This window comes from Candoia aspera, chromosome 6 (assembly GCF_035149785.1).
Source record: "Candoia aspera isolate rCanAsp1 chromosome 6, rCanAsp1.hap2, whole genome shotgun sequence".
NCBI lineage: Eukaryota > Metazoa > Chordata > Lepidosauria > Squamata > Boidae > Candoia > Candoia aspera.
This window is the reverse complement of record NC_086158.1, coordinates 7,528,971-7,554,681: the sequence shown is the minus strand read 5'-3', so window position 1 is coordinate 7,554,681 and position 25,711 is coordinate 7,528,971. Positions and strand designations below refer to the sequence as shown.

Below are 25,711 nucleotides of genomic sequence, written 5' to 3'. Positions count from 1 at the left end.
GTGTTCCCGAAAGTCAAGGTGGTCCTGATTGCTTGATCAAAGCCCTGTTCCTTTTTACATGCATTACACACAAGATGCATGTGAAGGGGGGAGGGGCTTCAATCGCATGGTCACAGCCACCATTTTGACTTTTTGGGCCCCTCCCTACAGACCCTCCTGCCTCTCTCTGGATCTCTGACTAATAAATGAAATGCTTTTAAAAAACATCTTTAAGCTTTACTCAGTGTGGGCAAAAGGCTACTGCAGTTTCTCAACCTCAGCCACTTTACGATGAGTGGACTTGAATTCCCAGAATTCCCCAGCCGGTATACACCTACTGTATTTTTAGGCTGTATTTAGTTGCCAATAAAGTTTGACAGGAGTTTTTTTGTCCTGGGATTTAGTCAAATGAAGGGCCACAGCTGAATCCTGAGGTCACCAATTTCCCAGCCTTAATTCAGTTCCCCAGGCTCTGCCTCCCCCCTACCCCCCAGCTCTTCTGTATCTTTCTTTTCTTACCACTCGCTTTAAAACCCACCCAGAGCTTGCGGGGTGGGGGGGCAGGTTTAGGGACCTGAATTAGACTTTTCAGCCAAAGGGATAAAGTGGGGGGGCGGACAGAGACTGGAGCCTCCCCACCCACCCATCGTGCAGGCGCCGCTGTTGCTCAGCTCCATCTGCAAGCGTTTATGAAAGAGGGATGAGATCCAGAGCTTTAAGTTAGGAAAGAACAGCCTTTGCCAGCCAAACCTGATTGCTGCCTTTTACGGTACAAAATTGCAGGGTTGATGGACAAAAGGATGTGATGGGTTTAATTTATCTCCTGGACTTACTTACCTTTTCTTTTCTTTCTTTCTTTCCTCTTCCTTTCTCTCTTTCCTTCTCTCTCTCTCCCTTCCTTTCCCTCCCTCCCTCTTTCTCTCTCTCTCTCTTTCTCTCTTCTTTCCCTCCCTCCAAGAAATGACATGAAGGTTTTGGAGAAAGCAAACTGCATAGATGGAAACCTACACCTGGCTTTAGATGAGAAGTCGAAGCCATTCCCAGATACTAACCTTGTCTAATGGGGAACGAGAACCAAAGATTTGCACTTTGGAACTAAGGAGTCTGAGAATCTCTGCCCTGGAGGCTGGGGAAGATCCATTGGGGCCCCCTTCACCAGTCTGGCTCCCTATTGGGAGGGACCAGACCCTAATATTTAGCCCAGCTTGCATTTCAGGACAGTTGAGGAATCTCCGTGAGTCTCCCTTTGCAGGAACAAGATGCAGAAGTTACTTCTGTGTGTGATTTGAGAATTGAATTATTTCAGGCTAGTTGGATTCCCTCCCTCCCTCCCTCCCTCCCTCTCTCTCTCTCTCTCAATGTCTCTGTCTGTGTGTGTGTGTGTGTGTGTGTGAAGCTTCTTATTCATCTGGGTGAGGTTTTGATTTAGTAAGCAAGGCTTTCTGTCAGACCACCATGCGCTGTAGGTCCAGACTGGTTTCTCAGCTTCAGCAAGCTGGGCTGGGCCAAAACCTGGCACTGAGGCATTGCACAAAGGAAGCCCAGTTTAACCACCAAAAGATGTGGCATGGCTCTCCTATTTATTCATGCATTTATATATTTATTTATTTTCTGGGCCTCCTCCTGTCCCAACGCTCAGCTTCGCGACAGGTTTGGCTGAAATCCCTTGGCTGGATGAGGCCTTGAGAAATACGCTTGATTTTCCTGTCTGACCGTGGGGTTTTCTCCTGCAGCTGATGCCTCCCCTTTGTTCCCCTGGCCTGAGTAAGAGCTAACCATCCATCTTTTTTGTGCAAACTGCTGCCACGTGGCTGGGGTGTGGGTGGACAGATGAAGCGATCTTGACATTAGGAATGCAGCAGAATTGATCAGAAGGAAGGATGTCCAGGAAAGTAGATCATAAAGAGATCCTTCAGACTGCCAGTTCTGCGGTTCAGAGCTTAGAACTCAGGGAAGTGTTTACAAATTACTATTTTTTAATAACTTATACTTTGGGAATAAAATGGACCTTTCGGAGAAGTGCCCCATATTTAATTATTATTTGGCTTAACTCTTCCTGTTGCCCCCCAGTTGGCTTGTTTGATTTTTAAAAAAATAAGACTTATATCCTGTCTTTATTTTGTACAAAATAATGTACATCTGAAATAGTGTATATCAGCCTTTCTCAACCTTTTGACCCTGGAGGAACCCTGGAAATATTTCTCAGGCCTCAGGGAACCTCTGCACATTCAGGCTCAAATATAGGCCACAAGTTACAAAATTATTATATTTGTTTCATGGGTAGGCCTGTATAGATGCATTAACAGGGTTCTTAAACTGAAAATAAAGAATGAAACTTACCTCTTTAATGTGAAGTTGCCCAAATTTGAAATAATTTTTTAAATAAATCGTGATCTCCCATGGAACCCCTAGGGACCTCTCGCGGAACCCTGGTTGAGAAACCCTGGTTTACATAATGCTCCTGCCACCTATTTTCCCCACAACAACAACCCTGTGAGGTGGGTTGGCTGAGAGAGAGGGACTGGCCCAAAGTCACCCAGCCGGCTTTCATGCTTAAGGGAGGATTAGAATCTCCTGGTTTCTAGTCCAGCACCTTCACCACAACACCAAAATGGTTCTCAGAATATTGTTCTACCCAGATTTTACAATAGTTCCACTTGGCAGGCCCACCATCTTTGACAGGTTCTTGGAATGACATCTAGGCTGCATTCAGACAACATGCTTTACCCAGTTACTAAGCTAAACCATTTTCGTGCTCGATACATGATTAAACCATAAACTAATCAGATTGGATATCGGGACGCGGTGGCGCTGCGGGTTAAACCGCTGAGCTGTCGATCGGAAGGTCGGCGGTTCGAAACCGCGCGGCGGGGTGAGCTCCCGTTGTTAATCCCAGCTCCTGCACACCAAGCAGTTCGAAAACATGCAAATGTGAGTAGATTAATTGGTACCGCTTCAGCGGGAAGGTAACGGCGTTCCGTGAGTCATGCTGGCCACATGACCCGGAAGTGTCCTATGGACAACGCCGGCTCCAAGGCTTAGAAACGGAGATGAGCACCGCCCCCTAGAGTCGGACTCGACTGGACTTTACGTCAAGGGAAACCTTTACCTTTTAATCAGATTGGATAAGCCACAATACATCAACCAAGACTAACAGCTTAGTAGCCTGGGTTAAGTGTGTTGTGTGAATATGGCCTGGAGGTTTCTACTTGCATGCTGACAGTAACCAAACCCTTGTAAGACAGAAAAAGAAGATACAGTCCAAGAACAGTTTTGGTCTTGCTTTAATCATGGATTCTGTGAATCACAAAGAAAGATGAAAATGAAAAAGCACTTTGTTCTCTAGGTGTTTCATTCCCTTGCTGTATTCCTTGACCATCTTCCCCACCCCTGTAGTACTTTATTTTCTCTAGCTCTATTTCAAATTCACCAAAGTCGTCCTCTTTGTTCTCTAATGCAATCTGCTGTGCATCCTTCCACAAATTAATAAGAAAGTACAGATGGAACTGAGCCAATTTCAGGAATAAGTTAAGGGATGAGAAATAGAAATGGGCTGGAGAACCCCATTCCCCCCCACTGTTAATCATGGCTGGGGGATAACTCGATAGGTTTTTGTTTTTGTTTTAATCGTATGGCATAGCAGTTCGGTGTTCATGCTGCTTTTTCTTGCTGGGAAATCCTTGCAAGGTCCAGCAGCCAGATGTGTAGACTATTTAGCTGTGACAAATCACGTCACCCAGGGTGCATCACGAGGAGGCTAGTCTACATTGCACTGAGTTGGGCTGAGAGGGAGGGACTGGCCCAAGGTCACCCAGCCGGCTTTCATGACCAAGGCGGGACTAGAACTCTCACACCATGCCTGATTGGCTCTTGGGCTGAGAGACAGTGACTGGCCGAAGGTCACCCAGCCGGCTTTCATGACCAAGGCGGGACTAGAACTCTCATACCATGCCTGATTGGCTCTTGGGCTGAGAGAGAGCAACTGGCCCAAGGTCTCCCAGCCGGCTTTCATGCCTAAGGTGGGACTAGAAGTCACAGACTCCTGGTTTCTAGCCCTCGATAGTAATAAAGTGGTAATAATAAAATAAAACCTCCTTTTAACCAGGCTTAGCAAGGTCACGGGTACACCACCACCACCCCCATGTAGTTTTCTTGGCAACAGTATGGAAGTTGTTTGCCATTGTCTTCTTCCAAGATGAAATTTTAAGTTTCCCAGTCCATCCTACAGCTCTGGTTTCTTTGGTACTCTCCCATCCAATTCGTAACTAAGCCTGACCCTACTTAGCTTTCCAGGATCAGCCAAGTGTTCCCAGCCTAGTCTATGGTACTGGAATATCTGGATGGAGAGGCCTGTGGGGTGGAGGGGCAAGGGATCAAAATCTGACAGGTGGTGGTTGCAGCTTCATGATCAAAGCCCGGCCCATTTTGTGCGTAAACACAACACACCCACCCACAAAAGGGAGTGGCTTTGCAACACCACACCTGTCAGCTGTACTAGCTGGACCAAACCATGTAAACAACTCCACAGGATGGCTAAAAGTACTATAAGAACAGAATCTTGCCAGTCTGGTTGTTATGGACCTCTTTCTCCTTATAGTCCAGCGAATTAGAGAGGTGTCTGCCTGAGTCACTTCTGAATGTTATCTCGTGGTCCTGGACTTAAAAACGCTTTAGCCCCCTTTGCCTAAGCAATGGATTTTGCATATCTCCATCAAGTTCGTCTTCCTTACTCTCTACAACACCTGCCATCTTGCAGATTTCAACCTCCCCCTCCCTGCGGGCACCCCTCTCCCAGTGGTGGTTTTGTACAAAGTCCTTTTAGACTTAACCCTGGCAATTTTCCAAATCCAGAGAAGCTCATCCAGATGCCGTTAAGAGTTAGTGGTCTTGTTGTGTCGTCGACATGATGCTGCAGTGGGTTGGATTTGCCATATTGTCCAAAACATCCTCCCGTTGTTCTTTCCATCTCCTGTTCTGCAGCTTGACTTATTTCACATTGAGGTGTGGACAGCAGATGGAAGTTGCCCGAAGCCTTCAAAGGGTTTGCTTAGGGAACCTAGGCGGTACCTGATCTTAGCCCCAGGTGCATTTTGAGAAAATATCCGAGCCTCGCAAGCCAACATTCCCTGCAAGTCTTGCTTGACCAAGCACAGGAAAGCTTCCAAGCCGACTAAATTAGCTTCACGGTAGACTCTCCCAGTTGTGATTAGGAGTCAGAACTTGGCTAAAAAGCAAAACAACCCCTTTGATTGTTGTGCAGTTTTAATTAGCTGTTTGACTGAAAGCTCATTCCCTGGTTGAACGTTCACATTTTGAGAAACAGCAAAAATTGGGAAAGCTCAGCTTCTTGTTACTTCAGGCATGGCTAGCTAGGGACCCCTGTTGAGCTAGGACTCTCAGATGGAAGAAACTGTAGTCAATTAACCACATTTGCATAGCCATGTGTTAAAAGTCATACAGATATAGCTAGACAAACATGCTAAGCTTGCTTAGTATTCATCCTGGTTTTTATTGGGGGAGGGTTCAGTGTGGGTCACTTTTTAATGCAGTAGGATATAAATGTAATAAATATATTGTGCAAACCCAGATTAATTTAGTCACTAGGTTAAGTGCCTTGTGTGATTGCTGACAGGGTGAATTTCAAGGCCTCAACTAGTCCATTAAATTTAAATACAATCAATAACCTGAAGCTAAAAAGAAGCATTTTTTTAATGTAAGTCTTACGTTCTAGCAGGAAGCATCTTAAAAACAACACACTCTCCTATTTAATTTATTAAATGGGATGTTCCAATTCCTATCCCAGATTTGAAACCTCCTAGTCATCTTCATGTCTGCTGGGAAATTCTAGTTAACTTAACCATAAGTAACAACAGGGGCTTTTTTATATATAAAAGCAAGAGTTTTCAGAATTCCCTCTAGTGGGAAAACTTATGATTTTGCGGATGGATCCATGATGCTATCAATGGCTAAGAGAGACTACTTGTTCTCACATCATATAAAACCACGTCTTAGCGAATCATTGTTTATTGAATAAACCATGTTTGGGTCAACCCAACCCTGAGAGCACAAAACTATAAAACATTGGTAAACTATGTTATACCAATCTAAGGGGCTGGGTTGACACATCACTTTAAGCCAGAGTGTCAAACAGTGCAGGCTACTAGCACCTTTTTAAGCCTGCCATGGGGAGGGATTCAGACGTACCAGCTTTGGCACCCATTTAACTCCTTTAAAACCCCGATTTCCCCCTCTAAAATGGGTTTCTAGTCTCACCTATTTTGGGAATATGGCCATTGACATGATAGGCCAGGCATGATGCGGCCATTGAGCTGATGGAAGTTTCAAGCATGTCGTAGTTAGTATGAACCCAGCCCGGCAGCCTTAGTTAACTCTTTTCTGAACTAGGAAACTCAAATTCACAATCTCTCACTCAATCCTGCCTTACTGGAGAACTGGAGGGAAGAGTGCTGGGTACCCCAGCTCGGGCTGCTGGATGAAAGATGGCATGTACAGAAATCTCCTGACTTCGTCGTACTTAGAGTTGGCACTAGGACTGTGCAGACCATTAGAGCTACATGTTGTCCCTGACAACCCCTTCAGATAGTTTATGCTGGGTCACCTTGGAAGCGATGCTAACGAAGAATCAGTCCCGTGTCCTGAAAGAAAAGACCTCATGAAAACCAGACTGTATTTTTACTTTGAACATCTGTATCCTGGGGTGGGGCTCCCTGCTGAGCAATTGCACTCGATCCCATCCACTCCTGCCAATAAGTCTGCCTGGCGAGACGTGCAGGCGAGACATCATCAACTTGGTAGGTGCAGCTGGTGGACCTGGATGCTGCTGAGCCTAATTGGTGCAGTCCAGTTCTCCTGTGTACTGTGCCTCTGAGAAGAGTCAGTAGGATTAGTGGAATCCAGGTTAGGGAGCTAGCTAGCCCTGGGGTGGAGAAAAAGGCCCTCTCCCTTCTGAAACTGGGATTACTCAGAGGGAGGAAATCTTTGTGGAGTCAGCAAGCATGACCACAGCAGGCTCTTAGCAAGTGAGTTTGGCTCACTCCAGTTCTGGGCACCAGAATGCCAACAGGAGAGCGACAGGTTTATTTGTTTGTTTGTTTGTTTATTTAATGTGCATATATATATATTATATTATATATATTATATTAATATATATATTAATATAAGGGGAGGGAGCAATTGTATTTAGTGATTTTTATGATCTGCTAATATGGAATAATTTATAGAAATAATGTGATTTTGGTTTAATATAGAGTAAGGGATTGATTATGGAAATGTGTTGTATATTCTTGCTGTTAAAAGTCGGGAGTCACCTCTTTATGTAATCTTTAAAAAACCTTTTTTCATCTTGTGTTATTTCACCTTTTTAGTTCTTTTTTTTCTTTTTGTAGTTTTTTTCTTTTTTCTAAACTTAATAAAATTCTTATAAAAAAATTAAAAAACCATTATAAAAATACAAGAAATAGAAGAAGATAAAAGACAAAAACTAAAAGGCAGAGAGAGCGTCCTTATGCCACCAACCACCCCCAGGGCTGCCTATCACTCTCAGATCCCCAAGCTAGTTGGCAGAGCCATGTCTTAATGCTCTTCCAGAAGTCCAGAAGAGTGGGCGCCAATCTCACCTCAGGGGGCAAGGTCTTCCACAGGGCGGGGGCAAGGTCAGAAAAGGCTCTCCTCGACCTGGCCAGCCAGAATTCTTTAGCCGATGGGGTCTGCAACATGCCCTTCCTGCCCGACCAGGTGGGACGGGTCAATGTGATTGGGACGAGATGGTTCCTCAGGTCACCTGGGCCCATGCCATGGAGAGCTTTAAAGGTCATACCCAACACCTTGAATTGGACCCAGAAGCAAACTTGCAACCAATGCAGCTTTCGCAGCAGAGGTGCTACATGCGCAGCCCTAGAGGCACCCATAACTGCCCGTGCCACCACATTCCGCACTAGCTGCAGCTTCTGGATACTTTTCAAGGGTAGCCCCATGTAGAGCGCATTGCAGTAGTCCATGCGGGAGATAACCAGGGCATGAGTGACTGAGAGAAGGGCTTCCCGATCCAGGAAAGGGCGCAACTGGTGCACAACACAAAGTTGAGCAAAAGCCCTCCCAACCACGACTGCCACCTGCTCCTCGAATTTGGAGTGAGTTCAGAAGAGAGTTCTCAAGATGGTGAAGGACCTGGAAGAACCAAGTGGTATGAGGAACCGTGAAAGGATTTGGGTGTGTTTAGCTTACAGAAGAGAGTCTCAGACTTCAAATATCTGAAGGGTGGTGCCCAGCAAAGGGAGTGGACTTATTTTCAGTTGCCCAAGAGGGCAGAACCAGAATCATGGGGTTAAAATTACAAGGAAGGAGATTCAGGCTAGACATCAAGAGGAACTTGTTGACTATGCAAGCTGTCGATCAGTGGGACAGACTGCCACATGGTGTGGTGAGTTCTCCTTTGCCAGAGTTCTTCAAACAGGATGGGTAATCATTTGTCAGAAGTACTGTAGTGGCTGGGGAATGTTGGGAGTTTGAAGTCCCCACATCTGGCTGGGGAATTCTGGGAGTTGAAGTCCACACCTTAAAGTTGCCAAGGTTGAGAAACACTGCTCTAGTAGATCCTGCTTCGGGGATTGTGCAGTAACCTGAGAACACAAGCCTATTCCAGATCAGCTTCCTGATTTGTAGAAGGCCACCATTTTCTTGGTATGGGTTCAGTCTCCAATTATTTATCTAGAAAAGCATTTGGTAAGCAGAACCAGCTCAAGCAGTTTGGCCTTTTGTCCAGACATCATACATTAATATGGTAGACAGAACAGCAGCAATTTATCCTCCAGGAGCCTCATGGGGGGTGGGAAACAAGCTGCACAGCAGCATTGCAATGGCAATTGTAACTGATGTTGCTGTCCCCCACCTTAACACAGGCCTCCATTGATTAATTGATCGATTATGTGCCATTGAGTCAGTGTCAAGTCTCAGCAACCATATAAATAGAATTTCTCCAGGGTAATTGGTCCTCAACCTGGTCTTTCAGATCTTCCAACAGTGTACCTATCACTGCCATAATTGACTCCCTCCTCTTTGCTGCTAGTTGTCCTCTTCTTCTCTTTCCTTCCACCTTTCCCAGCATCAGAGCCTTCTCCAGAGAGCTGGGTCTTCGCATAATGTGTCTGAATTAGGATAATTTGAGCTGGGTCATTTGTGCCTTGTGTGACAACTCTGGGTTGATTTGTTTGATGATCCAGTGGTTTGTTTTCTTGGCTGTCCATGGTATTCTCAGGAGTCTTCTCCACCACCAGACTTCAAAAGCATCAATACTCTTCCTATCCAGCTTCTTCGAAGTCCAACTTTTGCTCCCATAGAGCGTCACAGGGAATACCATGGTTTGTACGATTCTGATCTTTGTAGGTGTAGACACATCACGGCTCTGAATATCTTTTCCAAGGCCTTCATGGCTACTCTACCAAGTGCTAGTCTGCAGTGTATTTCTTGACTGCTGGTTCCTTTACTGTTGATGGTTGATCCTAAAAGGCAGAAGCTCTCCACCACTTCAATATCTTCGGTCCCAATTCTAAGGCTGGTTGTTCCACCTGTTGTCTTTAGCTTGGTCTGAGAGAAAAACAGCCTTGGGCTCATCTCCCCAGCAAGTTCCTTTTGACCAAGGAAGGACATTGTGTATGTTGAGAGGGATTCATTTGTGAACCCAGCTAGCAGCCTAAAACTGTGCAAAGTTCCTCACTATGCCCCGGTCCCTGTTGCCAGGCCTCATCCCCTTGCTCCTTAATCCGACTGAAGCAACAACAGGCGTGGTTTTCTCAGCCAAACTGGTTGTGCAAGGGAGCCTTCCGAGAGTGGAGGCTTCAGCATTGCTGCAAGCAGGTTGGGTCAATACGCCAAATAACCCAGCAAGCAATCTTCATCTGTCACCTCTGCAAAGGCTGGCAGGTCCTGACAGTCGGGGACTGGGTGCAGATATGGCACTTAGATGCTTTGTGATCCTGATGTCTTGGGGGGGGCAGGGCAAGCAGGGCATGTGCCCCAGGTGCCGCGCTGGGGGGGCGCCAAAATGGGAGTGGAATCCATGTTTGCCTTGGGTGACACAGATCCTAGTTGCGAGCCTGGCGGGGAGTCCAGACCAGTTAGGCATGTTTGCTACGAAGCACGCTGTGGGTCATCCAGTGGGATTTTTCTGGCACAAGTGGTCGGAGAATTGCAACGTTTGGGAAGCACCATAGTCAGTCAGTTCTGTCTTTCACGGGCAAATTTCTCTGGACCGATTTAACCAAGGCAGTACGTGAGCATCATTCCCCATTCACTTCAGCAGCCCGCTGGGTTTCTCTTTGATGTTTCCATTTAGCGAATGAATGAGGCAACATCATTCGTTTAATATCACCACTTAACTTCCATTTTTCAGTGGTGTTTAGGATGGGTGCAGATGCCACGTCGACCGGTCCCTTAATTCCCTATCGACCGGGTTTCTATTGATTTCTTTTCTCCTTTGCACATTGCACAAAGCACCTAAAAGTACCTTCTCCTTTTTTAACATAAAAACAGTCTAGCTTTTCCTATTCTTTTGTCTTCCAGCTACCAGTGAATCTTTGTACTTCTTCTATGGGAGGATGTGCGTTGTGATAGTGTGAATGTGAATGTGTACTAGGTGTCTGTGTGTGTGTGTGTACTGAATGTGTGTATATATATGTATGTGTGTATATGTGTGTGTGTACTGAATGTGTGTGTGTAGAAGACTCACAATTGGGGTTGCAACCATGCAGTTGAATCTCCACCCATTTTTATATGCATCGCAGCAGCTGTTTTGACTTTGACTTTTTTGACACCTGCTTCCTCTGCTGGCCCTGGACACAAATACTATAATGTTCACCGAGATGTGCTTTGCTTGGATTGAGTGCGTTACATGCGTTAAACTACCATACTGTGGTTTATAAAGCATGGTTTCAAGGTTAGAGTGTTCTCTGACTTTGTCAATGTTGTTCAGCAATCCAGGACTTGGGATGAGAGAGGAACCCAGCCTTTAGCTTAAAAAAAAAAAGCTAGTGTTTTCATCTCAGCTTATTGTATGGTCGATCTGAATAGCTGGTGGAGCCAAAGCTGAATACTTAAAACTTTCTCCCATGCTCCATTTTAAGACACACTAAACTTAACACCTTTGGTTTCAGTTCTAACTACTTTTTTGCCCACCTTGTTTTTTTAAAAAATGGATCTCTTTTAAAAGATGTTTTGCAACTGTATATTGGCCCAGTAAAAATATTTCCCTAATGGAGAATGTGGACTTTTTCTTACAGCAAATGTGCAATTCTGGATCTGCAATTCAAGGACTGGGAGGGAAGGAGAGATCCTATTGTTCCTGATCCCTATCCTTTCTTTCTTTCTTGAGAACATTTTTTTCTTTTTCTCATTATTTGAAGATAAAGGCCTGGTTCATACATTACTGTAAGACATAATGCCATTTGTTGGGTTTTGCTCTGAGGCAGTGTTTCTTAACCTTAGCAACTTGAAGATGTGTGACTTCAACTCCCAGAATTCCCCAGGGAGCATGCTGGCTGGGGAATTCTGGGAGTTGAAGTCCACACATCTTAAACTTGTATAGGTTGAGAAACACTGCACTAGGCCCTTGGTGTGGACCCTGCAGATCTCCAATGGTGTCACCAGGTTGTACATTTTCATGTGATGAAAGGTGCTATGGAAATGCTCCACAGGATTGCATCTTCAGCTGCAGATTGTGTGCTTCTAAGCTGAGTTGTGGTTGAATGTATAGTATTTGCACCCGGAGGTGCTCTACTCAGATAGCGTCTCCAGCAAATACCCGCCTGAACATGCTCTTCCTCAATATTGATAACACTGGCCTACATCACAAGGCAGTTTGAATGATAAACCAAGAGTCTGTCTGTGTTTATACATCAGGTTTAACCAGGTCTGTTAAGTTCTAGCAGTTGAATTAACATAACATGCTAAGCTGAAATTTTGGGGTGGTCATGGCGGTGACACTAATCATTATGATTATTTGCTGGTTTGTTGGCTTAATGTCTTAGGCAAAGCCAGACAATGAGTTATTTCATTGAAACCAGGTAAAACAAATTCCATGAACAGCTATTAGAGAGAAATGGAAAAAGTTCTGAAGGTGTGAAAGCCACTTCACAAATGCCAAGCATCATTACCAAGAACCCATATATGAGTTGCATGGTTTATGTGCTTGAAGCACCCCAGATTTCCAACCTTCCATGAGCAACAAAGATCCATGAATTTTCTGCTGCCCAGCTAGAGGGTCTGTCTCTGCATTGGGCAGCTTCTTCTGTATGATGGGAATGCAGAAGTATTCCCTGTTAAAAATGCAAGCAGCCAAAGAAAATGTAGTTGAACTTACTTTTCCTGGCACAGTTTTCAAACACCTCTCGCCTTCCAGCTTGATAGCAAGGAGAAAAAAAAAAAAGACAGTCTGTGCTAGGCATCTCATGGGCGTTGCCAGAGATATCAAAACCAGTTTCTGTTGGGGTGGTGGAACAACATTATTCCCCCTTCTGAGATTGCTGCTTTTACATACCATCTTGCTGTCATCCTCAGCTTCCTCTTATCAAACTATATGTCCAAACTAATAATAAAGCATTCTGGAGCATTTTAGACCAGGTCTAGAGAGGGCAAATTAAGAGGATACCTGGGAATAGCAGTTTAAGAACCAAGAGCGGTGGGAATTGAATAACCTTGGACCTTTTGGGCCTGATCGATGAAGCCACCATCCCCACTGCAAACTGGGCCAAAGCTATTACAATAATGAAGGAGCTCTTATGGAGGGTGCGGCTATTAATTTGTGCAATGTCATCATTATAGTGAGCTTATTATAGAACAAGATTAGGACAACTGTGGGTTTATATTTGTCTCCCCCAATCTGGTGCCCTCAAATAAATTGGATTGCAACACACATGTCTCAGACAATGTCTTTGAGAACATACCAGCTCCCATTTTAGAGTCAGTTCATTTGCCAGATATGTATCCTGTTTTCCCTCCAGCAATCTAAGGCAGCTACAGTCCTGTGAAGTAGGCTGGGTCAAGAGACAGGGACTGGCCCAAAGTGAGCTTCTGTGGCTGAGGGTGGTCTGGAATCTTGGTTTTCCTGGTTTCAGTCCAACACCTTAACCTCTACCCCACTGCTCTTGGGCAGAGAGAGAGTTGACTAGCCCAGAGTAATTCAGTGAGCTACCATGGCTGAGGTGGACTAGGACATGGGCCTCTCCAGTCCTAGTCCAACATCTTCACCACCATACCACACTGTCTCTTGGGCTCTGTAAGAAGGACTGGTGAGCTTCCATGGCTGAGGGTGGACCTGAACTTTGGTCTCCTCACTTGTAGTCCAAAAACTTTACCACTACACCATTATTTATACCCCATGTAGAGCTGAGTCACCCAAATGCCTGGTCACCAAAACTTATGCATTAGCTTTCTTGAATCAGTTCAAAGGTCCATCGGACCAAGTTTGCAGTCTCTGGTGGTGATCAACCTGATGTTGCTAGGAAGGTTACAATTTGGGCACAGTGGAGAGACCCATTTCCATTTTGGTGGTGGTGGTCAGAAAGCCAGAATATGGGACCTCTGTCCCTTATTTGTTTAATAATGACTTCTCTCCATGAATGTGTGTAATGTTTGGGAGGAAAAAAAAAAACAGAGGAGCCAAGAGACCATAATTACATCATGTTGGCAGTGAGCCCCAGAAGTTAATTAGTGCTGTGATTTTAGGCTGTAAGCAATCTAGGAAGCCATCAGGACATGAAGAATGAAGCACCATTCTCTGGCAAAAGAACCTGTCAGGTGAACAAAAGTCATAAAGTCAACAGGACTTCTTGCCCAAGCCAGACCCAGCCCTGACCTAGAAGCTTCTCTTTTCAAGGTCAGAGCCAACTAATGTTTGAGTATACTTAAAATCCAGGAAGACTACATATCCAGAGGAAATTTGATCCAACAGCTGTGGTTTTTGGCAGAAGCAGCAGGAAAGCAAGTGGCAACGCATGTGTCACAATGCTATCATGCAAAGCACACAAATTACTGCAGATAGTGGACAGCATTCCCATTACTGAGTCAAATGACATCACAACGCACATGATGTCATTATGTTTTCTAACTGATGCCTATGCCTGCAGCCTCTCAGGGAACCAGTCTATAAAGGTAGATGTTTCCAGCCCAGAGAGCAAAGGATGGTGCAACATGAGGGGTTAAAGATGAGGAACACTGGATGTTGGCATTTGCGCACTGAGAAACCAGGCCAGGGCAAAGCTTGATTCCTTGCAAAGTGGAGAGAGATAATGTCTTCAGTGACCTTTCTTCACCTCCAGACAGTGGAAAAGTCAGACGATCCTGTACAATTGGAAGTGGGAGGGAGAATTCAGAAATGGTTATATGTTGGGTGAGAGGACAAGGAAGGCCTTCCCTTCAGACTGATTTTGATGCTGTCCAGAGAATTTCCTATCCTGCTCCCTGGCCTACCTCAGTGGCCAGCGATCTCCAAGAGGGCTTTGCCTTCACAGCCATTGGTCAGTTGGTGGCTTGGCCTCAGCCCCGAGCTGACCACGTGGGGAGGTGGTTTTAAGCCCCTCCTGTTAATTACCTCCCAGACATTCCTGTCCTGGGTTGGCTTGTGTTTTTGTCTGAAGATGCATTTCTAGAAAACCTACGCAGCTCTGCTGTTAAATCACTGTGGGTTCTGAAAGCTGAACTTAACTTTCAGGACCTTTCTGGGGCTGGAAGATATATGTAAGCAAAAAACAACAGCAGAAGTTTCTCAACCTCAGAGAATCTAAAAACATGCTAGAAGTGGGATAGCCTCACTCGAGGTCAATATCTAAACGGTACTTGTTAACTGGAAGTCTTCCTTTTATGACTCTTCCATTCCTATCTTCCTGTCAGGTGCGAGAACAGCAAAATTATTTAGGGAGGGAAGGAGGGTGAGATATGCAATCATTATTACTGAAAATCGACCTTGCTTGCAGACTTACTCAAAGATCACCAGTGGTTTAGTTTTAACAATTTTCTTCACTGTAATCTGTACATAATTTCTGTGGGTGCACAGACTGGCACTATTCAGAAAGTTGTATCTGTGATCAGCGCACTGAGATATGAAGGGGTCTCTTTGGCTTATGAAAAGAAGGCAAATCTGGATGTTTTCCAATAACTAATTTCATATTTCATCCAAAGTAGGAAACACTGGATAATGTTTTAATAATACAGTAAACTAGAATATTAAACAGGCTTCCTACTATGACATACAGTAGTGTCCTGGCTTATTACAAAGCTGCTGATCATAGTTTGCTGGCTTGGATGAAACTGGGAATTACAGTTAATAGGCTAAGCTCTAGCAACAGTGCCTACAGACCCTGATTGACCTCAGAAGCTAATGTCGGGAAATCCCAGGTTACAGAGTTCGAAACTGGGTAGTTGAAAACATCCCAGAAGAAGAAACTGTAATGACACCCATTTCTGCCTGGTCTTTCTGATTTATAGATGAGTTCTTGGGTTAATGGTTAGTCACACTGAAGAGGGAGCGAAACACCTTCAGTTTCAGCCTACGGGCTTCTTTGCATCTTTGGCTATTAAGCTGAGAGAAGGGCATCCAAGCCCAGTCGGTGTGCTGTGGATCTTGAGTGGCTGCTTATTGGAAGCCTATGCAGTTTGGGAGAATTAGAGGTTATCTTAACCGTTGAGCCTTCCATTTCAGTCTCACTGTTTTGCTGTGAGCATAGTTTGAATCTGCATTCAGAGTTTTGGTCAATGAACTATCCACTCTGAATTGATCAAAACTGGTCAAGGTGAAATTATTCTAGCAGATGTACTACAGTATCTTTAAGTCCTTTCTTCTTCCCTTCTTCCCTCCCCTCCCCACTCCTTCTCCTTTTTTTTCTCTCTCTACCCCTTCCCACCCTCTCCCCTAATCCTCCCTCCCCCTCCCCTCCCCTTCTCTTCCCTTCCCTCCCCTCCCCTCTCTTCCCTAATTCTCCCTCCCCTTCTCTTCCCTTCCCTCCCCTCCCCTCTCTTCCCTAATTCTCCCTCCCCTCCCCTTCCCTTCCCTTCCCTCCCCTCCCCTCCCCACTCCTTCTCCTTTTTTTTCTCTCTCTACCCCTTCCCACCCTCTCCCCTAATCCTCCCTCCCCCTCCCCTCCCCTTCTCTTCCCTTCCCTCCCCTCCCCTCTCTTCCCTAATTCTCCCTCCCCTTCTCTTCCCTTCCCTCCCCTCCCCTCTCTTCCCTAATTCTCCCTCCCCTCCCCTTCCCTTCCCTCCCCTCCCCTCCCCTCTCTCCTCTATTCCTCCCTCCCTCCCTTTCTTTTTCTTTTTTTCTTTCTTTCTCTTTTTTTCCTATCTATCTATCTATCTATCTATCTATCTATCTATCTATCTATCTACAAGTATCTCCCTCCCTCCCTTCTTTTCTCTCTTCTCTCTCTCTCTTTCCTCTCTCCCCTTTTTTTTTTTACTTTAGAACACATCCTCTGTTTATTTGGAAGCAGGAACAATGCATACAGGTGACTGTTGAAAATAGAGTTGTTCCTCCCAGCCCCGGGGGACTGAAGGGGGCAGAGAAAGGCACCAGCAATAACAGCAGGAATTCCAGGCAAGCGGCTTCTGAATTCTGCTGGGATTTCTGGAGTGGTTAAAAAAAAAACATCACAGAAACTCAAGCAGACAGGAGCCGGGCACACAGACGCTCAGTGCCCATATGCATGCATGCATCAGCTCCACAAAGTCAAAATGTTTTTGCAAGACATTCAGGAGCAAGAAGAAGCTGTCCGAGAGATAAATCTTGGGGGCATAGCAACCAGTGGGGAATATAGGGAGGCGTTTCCTTTAAATCAGTGTGGCAGGAGAAGAAAAGATGGGCGAAGTTTGGATGAGATCACCTTGTGGTATCGGTACTTCTGATCGGCAGAGAGACTTGCAGACTGCTCTGGTTTGCTCCTGTCTCAAAACTCTGGAGTAAACACCATTTTGTCTGCATTTAACACTTGGAAACCTGAGTCTGAGAGAGGAAGAGGGGTGCACTGGGCTCAGTCCATCACAGAGATAGCATAGTTGTGCCAATCAAAAGCAATGTCTCTTTTGCACACACTTGTACACCACAAAGGAATGGAATACTATTAGGTGGGAAGTGCAAGTGAGAAAGCGTTGGAGCTGTCTTGACTGCCTGGCAGGGAAGCTAATATTTCTGGTGGGAGTAGGGGAATCTAGTGTTTCAGGACTGGGCTGTTGAACATTCAGGGAGAAGAAAACAGAGGCAAATTGCTACATCTGGGAATGGCCGTGGGAATAGGTAGGAAAGAAAGCAAGAAGAGACATTGAGCAAGGATCAGCCATAGGCATCTGTATTATAGCCTCTGAGATCTATTGACATAAAATAACATTTAAAAAAATCCAAGCAGAGGATGGCAAAATTAAAAAAAATGGTGCTTTAATTATTCCTTACTGGCAAAAAACAGGTCAGCTGCAGCTGGTCTGTTTTCAGCAGGTAGTTGGAAATTACTGGCAGAAAACAAGCCAGTTAGGCTGGCTGGCCTGTTATTTTGCTGGCAAGTTAGGGACAAGCTTTCATGGTGGTCTGTGCAGCAAAGTCAGTACATGAGCCCAACCCCCCAGCAGCTTCACTAAACAAGCATGTAAAGAAGGGGCTTGCTCAGTGACATCTCTTGAGGGGGGGGAAGGCTTGCCATGACTTGTCCCCCTTTGCTGTGGATACCCTGGAATCAACACTTTATTTTCTTATATCTTATCCAGAACCTCTGGGGCCAGACATACGAACTGTTCAAATAAATTAATGAGTGGACATGACTAATGAGATTTAAGATGCTGACACTGGAGAAAAGATTGTGTTCCTTCAGGAAGTGGTGGGGAGAAAGGTCATCCTCTCTGAAATGTCCTCTATGCAAGAGGAGGAGGAGGAGAACCCGTGTTATATTCAGTTGAAAGGATCCCACCAGGTCCTTTTTTCCCCCCCAAGCCTAGGAATGTTGATCTGGAATGATGAAAGTTTTAGTCCCACCTCAGGGTTTGAGGTGCTAGCATATCTGATTGCATTCTGGGCCATCTTTCTGTTGGCAAAGAATTTATAAATTAGAGGAGAATTTGAATGATGTGGACTCTTCTGCTACTTCGTTCTGTTCAATATGTAAGCAGCTTTCCAGTCCCAGCACTCTCTGGCTGTGTGGACTTCAACTCCCACATTTCCTAGCTAACCTGGCCATGGCCGAGAATTCTGGGAGCTGATGTCTGCCCATCTGGTGGGCCCTGGGGCTGCTGAAGGCTGATCTAGATAGATTCAAGGGCTGGCCTGCAGAGGCCTTTCCACTTTTGTCCTCCTCAGCTGTGCAACTTTGGCTGTGAAATTCAAGTTGGAGAATTGGTTCAGCGTGCACAAGGCTGCTCTTCATCTCTTGTAGGCCACTCTCTAAGCTCAACTTTGTGTGTATGTGTGTTTCACTTCCAGCCTGTGGTCCTGGGACGTTCAAGTCAAAGCAGGGAGAAGGCCTCTGCTCTCCATGTCCTCCCAATAGCCGGACAAGCTCTAGAGCTGCCACTGTCTGCACATGCCGGAACAACTATTACAGAGCGGATACCGATCTCCCCGACAGCGCCTGCACCAGTAAGCCTTGCTCCAAGGATTTCTTTTGGTTTTAATAAATGTTTACTTTTGCCTTATTACTTCATGCAGTCTCAGGTATCTGGGAAGGATTAGAATATCTCTAAAACAAAGCATAACCTGCAAGAGGAATTAAAATAAGAACTCACCAAATGCAAGCAAGATGGAATGTTTCTCAGCTGGCCACATCTGTCCAGGCAGATAGCCAGCCGGCGAAAGGATTGATTATTTTCCAGAAGGGCCATTTCACACGCTGGCTGTGTTTGCCTGGCAAGCTAAACTAAGATAAAAACCAAGAGGCTCCATTTGCACTACATGCTAAGCTTGGTTAAAGTAAGCTTGGTGGGTTTTGGTCATGGCTTGGCACACTGTGCCAGTCCAGCCTGTTTGCTTTATTTATGATTCAGTAACCAGGTTAAATGTGTTTGTGAATGCAACGTTGGGTAGAATCCAACATGCATTGGCCACTAGCTGCACATTCAGCAAGAAGCCACAGGCTTTAGCACTTGTTTAAGCATTCCAGTGACTGTCAGCCTTTCGAGATACAGTCGATCAGACTAGGAAACCAATGCCATGTAGCTTTAATTTACTATTTTATTGTAAAGCTATAGTAACAGAATCTTGCAAGTCTGAATGCACTTCCTCCCTTCCTTCCTTTATCTTCGTATCTTCCAAGTCCTAGGAAAGGGCTTGGCTAGGATGTTCACTCACTTTACATTCTTGCCCTGGACTCAGGCCCCTTTTATCCGACTGTTGCCTTGGTAGCGGCTGTTCCTTCTGTCCCATGAGGCCATTCCCTCTTCCCTCTACAATAATGCCTCCGAATGCTCATGTCCATGCACAAATGTAGAAATAACGTAGACACAAATAACCTAAAAATGTCAATTATATTATTGCACAAATGCCAATTTAGTTGATCTGGACAGACCACAGAAACAATAATCTTGTGTGTGGCATTGTGGGCAAAGTCCAAATACAAATTGGGTCCACAGCACCCAAAGACATTAAAGTGGAGGTCCGTTAAATTGAGGTTCTACCATATTAAAGAATATATTTCAAACATGTCAAGTGTATCGCTAACATTAAAGTGGCTCTGAAAGTCAGTCTTTTGGAGCTCTTTGGGAAAATGCCAGGGTTCTGATAAATCCCTGAGGATGGAAAAGGAAAGTCTCTCATTTTGAGAACAGTCCTCAGGACTGTTTTTATCCATGACTTCATTGTACAAATCGAACCCAAGGAACCAGGAAGCATCCAGCCAAAAGAAGGGGGGAAAAATGTCAAAGTCCAAGAAATGATGAACAAGTTCTGTATATTCCAAGCATTTTTTCAGGGACAAAACCTAATCTCTGGAAAATTCATTTTACCACTTTGATTACAGCCATGTCATACAAATTGGAGCCTAGATGCTGCCAATTACTGAAATTCCTGGTGGTTGGGTTGAGAATCTGCCACAGACTCTAGGTCTTGGGTGATTGAAAGGTGGATCAGGATCTATCATTAGATCTCCAGATGAGTTGCAGTGGATCCTCGGAGATTGTTTAACCCAAACAAAAAGAATTTCTACCACTGCCCTAAATTATACAGCAGAAATGCTTGAAATGTCTTTCATCTATTCTGGTACTCAAAACCAGCTCTTCTAGGATTATCTGTGGCCTCGTCTCTTAGAGTTCCTGTAAAAAATGAGATAAATCCAAATCTGTGCCAAAGAGTCAAAGGGGGTTTTTATACTGGCTGAAATATAACAAGCAAAATATAATAAGCAGGGGGGAAATACAAATAGAATTTGAGCTGATCTGAATTACTTTCACTTCTCTCCTGCAACCCCGAAGGGCAAGAGTTTAATACTGGAGCCATCACCATTCGGCTTCTTGCTGTAACTCTAATATGGACAACTTAAAGGTTAGATATACAGGTAGTCCTCGTTTAATGACCATTTGTTCAGCAGCCGCTCAAAGTCACAACAGCGCGCTGAATGAATTGTAGTTACAGCTGGTCCTCAAAGCTACGGCAGTTGCAACGCCCCCATGGTCACGTGGTCAAAATTCAGGTGCTTGGCAGCCTGCCCTCATTTACAACCGCAGCTTCCACCCACCTCACCCACCTATCTTCCTCCATCTCTGCCCTTTTGGGCACCCTGCACTCCGCTGCCACCTACTCTGCTGCCCCCAGCTGACCTTTGCCATCTTATTCCTCCCACTGCCAACAAGGCATGACCAGCCATGGCAGCTGCTGGCCCTTCTGCGACACCTCGGGACACATCACAGCACCTTTGTGAGGCCTCACAGAGGCGTCGCAAAGGGCCAGTAGCTGCCTCAGCCAGGCGCGTCTCATCAGCAGGAGGAAGAAGATGGCGAAGGTCAGCTAGGGGTGGCAGAATGCAGGTGGCCAAAAGGGCAGAGATGTGAGGGGAGTTGAAGCAGAGGTGAGCAGGCAGTTTGCACAGGGCAGGACAAGTGTGAGGTCCTCACCTTAAGACAACACAGACCTCACCTAAGGACTTCAACCAGGACTACCAGAACTAAGCGATGTGGTCACATGATGTTTTGTCTAATGACTGCTTTGCTTAGCAACACATTCTGCTCCCAATTAGGGTCATTAAGTGAGGACTTCCTGTATGTTTCTGCTTTCCACCATAGCATATTCCATAGTGTTCATTTGAGATGGGGAAATAGGAAAGTTAGATTAGAGGACCTTGTCTGGTCTTGGAAGTTAAACAGAGTCGAGTCTGATTAGAACCTGAATGTGAGACTATCAAGGAATATAAGTCCCGTAGATTAGACTGGAAAATTTAAAAAAAATCCTAAAAGAAGGGAATAACCATTACAGAAATGTGTCCATAAAGTCAACAAGTTGACTTTAGTTCAAAAGAGACTTCAACTTTATTTTTGAGCAAGGCAGGAATTCACATATATGTTCATCCAGTGTCTTATTTAAAAACCTGCCAAGATTTTCAGAATGTTTGCAAAATAGCTTCAGGGACTTGGATGGAAAGGAGAGGGGCATATAAGGGATGTCACAAATGCTAGCCAATGGGACTCTTTATAGCCAGTTCTTCCATGTTCAAATGAAGACACGCTATAAACTTGTAAAGGCCTTCGAGCTCATTTTGGAAGAGAAAAGAGATGTATTTGTAAATTTGCTGCTTCTCCCTTTTTACAGAGGTCATATCGATTATTAAGATCAATGTAATCTAATAGAGTTAAGTATTTTTATTGTCTTCTGAACTATCTGAAAAACAATTCTTTCCCTGGAAAATATTAGCAAAATGTTGTCCATAAGCAGAAATGAAGACTTGGTTTCCAAATGGATCATTTTTATTACTGAAGCAATCAACTCTTGGTCCTTATTTCTTCCAGATCACGTGGCCCATTGTTTCTTTTATTCCAGCATTATGACCTACAATTTTCATTTATTCCATATTATCTGAGCCAAGTTTCTTAGAAGAGAACCCTACCCTAACCAAATTACTATTGAATGTTGTCTTAATCCAAATAACATGAAATAAAATGCTCCTCTTCTCCATCAATGTCCTCAGTCTGTGAATAGCATGAAGATTTTGAAAGGCTATTTTTGCACACCCTAAAATAAAAGCAAGATGCTTTGAATTTTTTAAAAGGCTCCATATCAGGTTTCACCCTCCCTCCCCACCCTGTTCCCGATCACACAGCTGAAATTTGGTGGCGAGTTAGCGAACTTCTAGAAATTTTTGTATTTGTTTTAAACATGCAAGCCCTCCCTGCAAAAAGAAAAGAAAAGAAAAGGCTAACAATTTTACTCCTCCCATGATGGCTTTGGTGGCAAAATGACAGTTTTCACAATAAAGAGTTGCCCTCAAGCAGTTTAAAAACTGTCCATCTCTGGGCATAGGCTTCATCCGCCTTTCAAGGTAAACAAAGGGCAGAAGAGAAGGAAGAAGTAGTAAGTCAAACAAGTTAAAGACAGGAGATAAGAAAATAGAAGGAAATAAAGTTAAATCTAAATTATACCAACCCCATTCATTCTCTGTACATGTCAGTCATTATAAACCATTGTTTGTTTGTTTGTTTATTCTTCAAACTTCTGTTACCGCCCATCTCCCCCAAGAAAGGGATTGTTGCTTCCATCACATCCATACATTGCCTCGTTTGTTCCTTTTTCCTTCCAACTTCTCCCCTCTTCCTTTGTGTGGATCTCATCGGCCCCATACAATTCCATCTGTCTTGAACTTCCCTGTCTTCTCAGCCCTTTCACTCTTCCTTCATGTATTTGTTTTCCCGTTTGTTCTTCTACTGAACTGGTATCCAAGCATTCCACCCATATTCATTCTTGACCCTTTCTCTTGTTGTTTTGCATTCCTCACTTCTTAACTTCATAATCCATTCCCGTAGCTTTCAACTTACTTTTCTGTTTTTCTTGACACGCTTACCATTCTAATTTATTCTTGGGTCTCCAAATGGTCCAGTCTCATTTTCAGTACTCTCCCATCCCATTTCCACCCATCCTTTCATGCCACCTAAGAGATTTCCACCCCTCGCTCCCAGATGGCATTCATTTGGAATATTGCAATATTGCAGTCATCCCTGGTTCTTCCATAATCCCCACTTACTAGAGTGTCCATGATTCTATCACCGTAGGATTTCTTCTTTTTTTCTCTATAATGTATGTCAGAAGATATGAACTGATGTCCCTAGAGGGGACATCAACTCCACTCCACAAAATCACCTACATTCAAATCTATTACATCACACCCCTTTCTCTTAGTTTCACAGACACACAGCTTAATTGGTTTTCTGTCTTTCCTTTGTTAATGCAATGCTTTGCCATTTACTTGTTTCATATTGCAATCTTCCGTAGGCCACAAGCGTCACCACATGGTCCCATAGATAGTGACTTCCACCACCCAGCATGACATTCCTGCAAATAATAAGTTTGGGCCCAGTTCAGCTAGAAAGCCACAAGCTCAACCAAAGTCCGGTTTTAGCCCAAACACACTGAACGCTCTTCTATGCCAACTAGGATCCCTAATCTGTCATCTACCTTGCAAGGCCAACATTTTGCTGCTGAATCCCACCAACTCAGAACTACATGTGGTATGCTGACACACACTCAGGAATTTTGAGTTGCCATGAGGTCCTCTGATTTTCTCGCAGGCGTGCCAACGGCCCCACGCAATGTCATTTCCAACGTGAACGAGACGTCGTTAGTGCTGGAATGGAGCGAGCCACAAGACTCCGGTGGGCGGGATGACTTGCTCTATAATGTCATCTGCAAGAAATGTAGCGTGGAACGCCGGCTGTGCATGCGTTGTGATGACAACGTGGAGTTTGTCCCCCGCCAACTTGGTCTGACTGAGAGGCACATCTACATCAGCAACCTGATGGCCCACACGCAGTACACCTTTGAAATCCAAGCTGTGAATGGTGTTTCCAGCAAAAGTCTCCAGAACCCACAGTTTGCTTCGGTCAACATCACTACCAACCAGGCAGGTAAGTGCTGCCTGGGAAGAATCCTGGGAAGAGGAATCCTCTCCCTGGGACCTTCTCATCCTAAGCTCCATTCAGCTAGTGCGGATCCTGCTGTGTTAAGTTTGGAATCTTGTTCCTGCCAAAAAAAGTCCTGGGGGAAAGCAATCGAAATCTGACCTAACAAAAGGATTTGCTCAGGTTTTTGTTGCAAAGAAATCAAATGCGTTGCTAATTTTGTTTGAAGTATTTACAAGTGAGGTAATGCAAGTGATACTGCAAACAATAATTCTTTTCCTAATGTCGAAACACTTAGCATAGCAGTCCTGGTCCAAGCTTGATTTTTCTTTAATGAGTTTGGATACCTAGACCTGCACTGAAATGTGCAAGTAGATAACAGCTGGCATGAAAGGGGAAGGATATAGTACAGACCAAAGCTGTTACGCATGCAGTTCCTGTTTCATAAAGTTATAACGGCTTTGATTTCCTGAGGCTCCCCGAATTCGAAATTGCAATTCTCTAGCAGCTGGTAAAAAACTACTAATATCCTTGATATGGACTGCCAGCATTTGAGAAGGATATTGGGATCTATGCAGGAAGAGAAGAATAAGAAGAGTTTTACAGAGTGCCTCTCTTAGCAAAAACGATGGCATTGACAAACTTTCAACTGCCCTTTTGGGCACAGGGAAGCGAATGCCACTTGGAAGTTGAGTATCCGCTAAGCTGTATGAAGTGGCTGTGTGGCTGCTTCAGGGCCCACTGAGCTTCACAATTAGTATTCAACCCTTAAAAAAAACCCTACAAGATAGCAAACAAGAAATTATCCTAGGTGACCAATACAGCATTTATGCAGGAAATCTGTTGCCATGAGAACCATACTGTGGTTAAGAGCAGGGACTTGCTTTAACTGAGATGGACAGAGATGCTAACAATTCCCACCCACCTTTTGCAGCTCCCTCGGCAGTTCCCACAATGCATCTGCACGGCAGTACCGGAAGCAGCATGACCCTTTCTTGGGACCCCCCAAAGCAGCCCAACGGGATCATCTTGGACTATGAGATCAAGTACTTAGAGAAGGTAAATTTCTTTTCCTGGCAGGAGCTGAGTCCAAGCAGGGGTTTGGAATAAGGTGGTGTTCACAGAGACAGATTCATCTCAACTTAATAGAGACTTAGCATACTTCTCTTCTCAGTGAGAGGGGAAATAGTGGTGCAGATTTATTGTAACTGATGCACATGAACTGGGAACCAGAAGGACCCCAATTCAGATCTTTCACTCAGTCCCTTAGATCATGACAAACCATCTTTTTTTCTATCAGCATGGACCACTTTCTTTCAAGGGTGGGAGCAGAGCCAGAAGGAAGTGGGACCACCCTTTCTCAGAGTTTGCCTTTTCCTCTTTCTAAGTGTTCTTCCCTCCCTCCCTACCTCCCTCCCTCCCTCCCTCCCTCCCTCTCAAGTGGGTGACTACAGGGAAGAAAGGAGAGCTTGACCAAAGTCAGTCTCTTCCATGGGAGTTTAGAAATGATATCTATAGCTGCAAGTTGTCCACCCCACCTTAGATCTACCAGAATTTTCTATCTCCAGATTTCTATTTATAATATGGGGGTTCTGAGACAAGCATGTTTCATGAGGGCTGTTGTCAGGATGATTAGATTAATATACATGCAGTT

The 25,711-nt window shown here is 44.7% G+C and overlaps 1 protein-coding gene across 1 annotated transcript in view; it reads left to right on the top strand.

The window, feature by feature from the left end:
- EPHB3 (EPH receptor B3) overlaps window positions 1-25,711 on the top strand; it is a 99,403-nt gene that overhangs the window by 59,982 nt on the left and 13,710 nt on the right. Inside the window, exons 4-6 of the mRNA XM_063306370.1 lie at window positions 18,446-18,601; window positions 23,728-24,063; window positions 24,992-25,116. Of these exons, the coding sequence (XP_063162440.1) occupies window positions 18,446-18,601; window positions 23,728-24,063; window positions 24,992-25,116 (617 nt within the window). The remainder of the gene's footprint in view (window positions 1-18,445; window positions 18,602-23,727; window positions 24,064-24,991; window positions 25,117-25,711) is intronic.